The sequence below is a fragment of the Sapajus apella genome, unplaced genomic scaffold, assembly GCF_009761245.1.
Source record: "Sapajus apella isolate SASKATOON/1434 unplaced genomic scaffold, GSC_monkey_1.0 scaffold85, whole genome shotgun sequence".
Taxonomy (NCBI): Eukaryota; Metazoa; Chordata; class Mammalia; order Primates; family Cebidae; genus Sapajus; species Sapajus apella.
In genome coordinates, this window is record NW_022437025.1 from 7668079 (window position 1) to 7674183 (window position 6105).

The 6105-nt window shown below is 48.1% G+C and overlaps 1 protein-coding gene across 1 annotated transcript; it reads right to left on the bottom strand.

Annotated features, from left to right (window-relative positions):
- Positions 1 to 1997: 1997 nt before the first annotated feature.
- LOC116534066 (cytochrome c, testis-specific-like) lies at positions 1998 to 2599 on the bottom strand. Its single transcript, XM_032254177.1, has one exon. The coding sequence runs from the start codon at positions 2564 to 2566 to the stop codon at positions 2210 to 2212; it is 357 nt and encodes a 118-aa protein (XP_032110068.1). The 5' UTR covers positions 2567 to 2599; the 3' UTR covers positions 1998 to 2209.
- Between the last annotated feature and the right edge of the window lie 3506 nt (positions 2600 to 6105).

Genomic DNA, 6105 nt, shown 5'->3' on the forward strand with positions numbered 1-6105 from the left:
GGTCTTAACATCACTACATCGCTGTTCTGTGTAAGGAGGTGCAGGATTGGAAGGCCTGCGCCAGGGTGTCATCACATCTCAGCTCCACCCTGGGAAGAATTTGGAGCTGCCCAGAGACTGGAGGGCAGTCATAAGAGGCAAAGAGCTCCCCATCCAGGGAGGTATGCAAGCAGACTATGGACAAGGACTCGTAAGCAGCAGGGAGGTAGATCTGGATAATTTCTAGGTTCCCTCCTTAAATTCTGTTACTCTGCTGAACCCCAGAGAGATGGTTGCCTGTTTCCTGTGGCTGCTGTAACAAATCACCACACACCGAGGGGCTCCAAACTCCATGAATTCATGATCTTACAGTGCTGGGGTCAGAAGGGGTCTCCCTGGGCCCCTTTTGGAAGCCCTGGGCAGAAATCTTTGTTTACATTCTCTGTTTCTAGAGGCCTTCTGAATTCCTTGGCTATGGGCCTCTTCTTCCATCTTCAGAGCCAGCAGCACAGTATCTTACAACCTGTCTACTCTCTACGGGAAGTAGAAAAGTTCCTTTTTAAAGTTTCCTTTTTTGTTAAAGAATAAGTGTGCTAATAACTTTGTTAAGCCCTATCCTATGCAGCTGTTTAGACATGCCATGCTTACAGGCACGTAGTACATTCTACGTCCTTGTGCTTCAACCAAGATATCTGTGCTGCTGGACGTGCTCACAGGCATGTCCCAGCTCTCCATTGCTTCTACCTGTTTAGAAAAGTTTTAAGTTGTTAGGCAGTCGGGTCTTAGTTTAGATTGTGAGTTATGGCACCAGCCAACGGAGAACAAACACAGCAGTAAGGACAACCCCAAATGCATAAGGGATATATCTTATTTATTTTTCCTTTGTTCATTGTTTTGTGTTTTCCTTTGTTCATTGTACTCTTGCGGCATGATGGCTAGTGAGGGTACCCTTCCTGGAGTCCAGGAAGGAAAAATTGTGTTGCTGAAAGATCCTATGTCTCAGTGCTGATTTTTCTTTCTTTTTTTTTTTTTTTTAATTTGTGTATATTTCCTCTACTTTAATCCTTTTAAGTTGGCAAAAGCACCATTCCCAATCACAAATACACAGCAGTGGTACCATTTTGTTTCTGAATGGCTGTTTAAAGACAATCCTAAATTATAACTTAGTTAGACTTAGATTGTAAAGAATTCAAGAGTGAAGTTTAATTGGCTACTATTTTAAAAGCATGTGACCTTATAGATCATCTATAAATTGTGTGAAGTGTTAAATAATTTTTAATATTACACATAAACCACACAAAATGCCTTTCAATAAGTAAAAAGAACCATTTTAAATACAGGGAATTCTAATTAGATTGGCATAGTTAAGGCTAAAAATATAAAATAGCCATTGCTACCCATTTATCTTCAACCCTTGCCTTTAAGAGGCAAATGAACACAAAACACAGGTGAATCTTGCTTGGTTCTGAGACAGCGAAGGAATATCCCCCATATTTAAATGTATTCACATAACCAGTTATATAAATCTAAATATAAAACTAACCTCCAGTAAGTTTTAAGATGGCATTCACCATCTTTGAGAAAAGTTTAACATTACTAACGAAGTCTAATCATATCTTCAGAAGGGGTAAACAGTGATAGAATTTACTAAATTGGAATTAGTAATTACTATTAAAATCCAAAAACTGAACATATTCATTTAACCACAAGCCAATCTTAGTTTTAAATCAGGACTGCCCAACAAAATATTCTGTCAGTCATTCATGATGTAAATTCTGGTGTATGAGATCTATTAAAGTATGGTACACATAAAAAAGTCATGAGACATTTGTTTCGTAACAAATAAAGCAGTGCCCAATTATTACTCATTAGTAGCTTTTTTGAGGTCAGCTATTAAGTCTTCTCTTTCTCCCGTCTTCTTAATGCCGACAAAGATCGTTTTTGTTCCAGGGATATACTTCTTGGGATTCTCCAAATACTCCCTGAGTGTATCCTCTCCCCAGATGATGCCTTTGTTCTTTTTTTTTTTTTTAACATTGTTAAAAACATTTATTCTGATACATTCTATAGTAAGTTAGTACAAGTTCCACTCTGCTACAGATTCATCTGTGATGAACCTTGTGCCATCCAACTGGCAACCGAACGATGCCCCATCTTTTATCCAAGCCAGAGCACACATCTTCCATGCTGTCTGCTAATTGCTTCTAAATCCAGAAGACCAAATAATCCTTTATCCCCAAAGTAGGTTCAAAACAGTTGGTTCAGGCATTCCAGGATCTGCACCTCTCTTAAATCCCAGGTAAATCACAAGAGGAATAAAACCCCAGCGGACGACAAACTGGCCCTGCTTGAAGAGCTGCTGCAGCCTCTGCTTGGCCTCTTTGCTCAGCTTCACCATGGCGACGGCCATGTCCATGCCTTTGTTCTTATTGGCTTCAGTGTAAGTGAATCCAGAGGCCTGACCTATCTTCTGCCCAAAGACACCATGGAGATTAGGCCCAGTCTTGTGCTTGCCTCCCTTTTCCACCGTGTGACATTGGGAACACTTCTGCATAAGAATCCTCTTGCCTTTCTCAACATCACCCATATTTAATTCTTTTTCATCATTAGCACAACAAAGGTTACCGCTCCGAAGCTGGACATCCCACTCTCCGAGTGCTGATTTTTCTTTGCGTCACCGAGCATCTATTTCCAACACTCTCTGTCTTTCACAGAGACACACACACACACAAACACAGACACACAGACACACCTATACACGCATGTGCCTTCATGGCCACCCCACTTCCCCACTGCATTCCTCGCCTCTCAGCTCTCACCTGAGATGGAGCGGCTGCCAGTGATGGATTAGGGGCTCCAGAAACACCAGGCTTTCTGTTGTCATACCGCTTACCCAGAGTGTCAATTGCCCTCATCAATCTCCAAAAGGACAGAAACTCTGTCTCTGTCATTCACTGTCTTTTCACCCATTTCAGTGCTGGCACATAATAGGCTCTCGATAAATAGATAGATAGACACACATCTGGCCAATGAAGAATCCATCCAAAGACAATGGCCGATATCTACCTGAAAGATGTTCACCTGCTTGTTAGCTCTGACTGTTCAGCTCTCCTGGCATGATGGGGTCCATGCCCCATCTACGACATTAAGAAAGCTAGGAGAGACCTTTTGGGGGAGACAAGGGCTTACCTGATTTGTGGGAAAATTCCTGCATGGATTTTTAACATTCAGAGCAGCCAACTGCTGAAGGAGCCTTAGCAGGGAGCAGAGAAAGAGCTGGTGGGAGGATTCAGGTGATTCATGGTACAGGAGACATCTGAGAACAGAACACACATGTGGGGCTCCACCAGCCTGTATCCAGTGCAGCGTCTCACGGGAGCCCCTGGTGGGGAACCACTTCAGGCTGTCCTGCGTAGGTTTCTTAGTGGGCTTGTGCCTTAATCTCTGAGTAACATGAGTAGCCAAGAAGAACACTCAGCCACACCTTCTGGATCATCCACTCTACCTGGCTGCGCGCTGGGTGCTGACAAACAATGAAGAAGACCATCCCTCTCTCCTGGAGAAGGGCATGGTCGTTAAAAGAGACAGATGCCAGGGGGCAAGTCAACCTATCGTTTTGAGGATGCAGGGGAACCCTGGAGAGGGGCAGAGAGCAGAAAGAATTCCCGGGGTGCACACTTGCATACATTAGGCTTGGCACGCACACTTGGGCATGTTGGGCTCGGCACAGGCTGTTTTCCTTGTCTCCATCTGCCCTGGGAATCAGCACGATGCACCTTCTCCTCTGGGATGCTTCCTGATCATCCCACTCCTGACTTGGCGGAGTTAGAAGTGGTGGTTCCCTTGCGCCTGGCGCAGTGCATGGCAGCCTCATTCCTTGTCTCCCCACTGAATGTGACTCCTCAGGGGCCCAGCATCCACCATGTCTCAGTTGGTACCAGTGACAGCTGAGGGCTACAGCCAGTCACTGATTCATTCTCATGCTCAATGGGAAGGGCTGTATGCCTCCTTGCAGCTCTGAGCTCAGCTGATTTGCCCAAGAAGTCCCATGAATAACTGCACGCGGTGTTGTGGGTGGAACAGGGTCAAATCTCCCAACAGCACATTTATCTCAACTTCAGACTCACAGACAGCTCCTGTTTTCCAGCATGGCAACGGCTCCTTGGTCTAAAGGTGCAGGACTTGTTTGGTCCGTGAGCTTGTTTTTCTTCCCTGCTCTGAATTTAAGCCCGTTCCATGAACACATCCAGAAGCCCTGGCGCATTTCAAAGCAGACCTAGAGTCCCCAGCTGGGGCCAGCTAGTCTGCAGGGAGGCCCAGGCCCCAGGCACTACCATGGAGGGAGTGTGGAGACTTCTTTATCCGGAAGAAAACACATCTGTGCCTCCGCTTGCCACCTCCAAGCACACACAGTTCTGCCCTGGCTGAGAGGGTGGTCTCTCTCATCTTGCTAGAGGTGTTCTACCTACAAAACAGGAAGGCATGGCTTACAGTCTCTGCCCAGGGCTTTTACCACCAGAAACTAGATAAATAAAACATCAGGACTGGAAGGAACCTATGCTCAGGGCGATGCTATCCTGTTTACGGACAGGGAACGGAGGCCAGCTCCCGAAGAGATTTCTCCTGGCAAATACAGTGGGGACAAGCTGGAGCCGGGCGTCATCCCCGTGGTTGATCCTCACTCCAGCCCTGCTCCCAATAAACTAGGAGCAGGACGCCATGCTCTAGTTCATCCACCCCTGTGGGCTGCATCTTGGTTGTTTTGTTCTAGGGATGCGCAGCTCACCCAGGACACTCCCCTTTCCTCCCTTGTTGGAGGAAGCTTTGGAGACTGGAAAGTCCAGACATAGCTCCAGGGCTCCACTGTTCTTCCCAGCTTCGTATCCCCTGAGGCCCTCAGCTTCCTCGCCTGGGAAATGGGAATAATCCCATTCACTTCATTGGCTGTGAGGCATTCCCGATGGTAGCTGATCTAGTGGCTGCAGGTGTGTAAGTAACGCTCAGTGTTAAGGAAGAATCTTCTCTCTTTTGACAGATCCTTATTGCTTCCATGTGCCTCCAGCTTTGTGACCACCAGCAAGTTGCTGGAACTCTCTGAGCCTCAGTTTTCCCACCTGGAAAATGGGACTCTTTTTTGTGGTACCTACCTCACAGAGACACTTGCTGGATTTAACGGAGATGGAGCTGTCAGCTTGGATCACTTGGAAACACACAATGAGCCTGGCGTGAGGTTTGCTCAGTGGTGCTGTGTCCCGGGATTCCTCACTATGGCCTTTTGAGCAACTCTTATCATCCTCACCTCACAGATAAGAAGACGGAGGAAACACTGAAGGAATTTGCCCAAGTCAAAGCCAGAAGCGAGTGACCCTGCTTTGCCCCCAGGGCTCTAAGTGGAGAGCCTAAACCTTTACTTGCCACTTCCTTGGGAGGGCACCCCTGAGGGACATGTGCTTCTTGAGAACTAACGCTTCCTGGGGACCTGGGCTGGGAGCTGGAGGTGGAAGAGCGTGCGGATACTCACACTCCCCACACATACAGCCGCTGAGTGAGCCGCTCCTCCAGACGGAGAGACACACACAGCTTCTCAGAGGCAGGGAGCCCTGGCCCTGGGCTCACTTCCTGGCTAGCGACTGATGGGCGATGACACTGGTGTCCTGTCCTCAGCCTTTCAGCCCTGCGCCCCTGTGCCAGCGCAGGCTGCCTGGAGGGAATGATGCCCAGTCATCCTCCTCTAGTCCCTTTCCCTCCTGGCACTATATCCATTTTGACAAACGGTGCCATCCAAACCCAGGCCTGGCTGCCCACTCTTCTCCAACCCTCACCTCATCCAGCCTCCGTTCTCCTCTTGTCCCCCACCCCTTTCCATCTGCCGCTCCTGCCATTTCAGGAAAAGTCCCTGGAGAGAGAGAAACTTGTTGCTGAAAGTGTGGGGGAGACAGAGCCACCCTCTGTCACCCCCACCCCAGGCAGCCCCTCCTCTTAACCTGGCGCTTTGGCATCTGGATGGATTCCTGTGCTGGCTGCTTCTCCCATCCTGGCTGGACGGCAGCCTGCGCTGGCCCCACAGGAAGTGGAGGCGTGGAGCCGCCCTGGGCCACCCCCAGCCTGCATAAAGGGGCCGGCGGC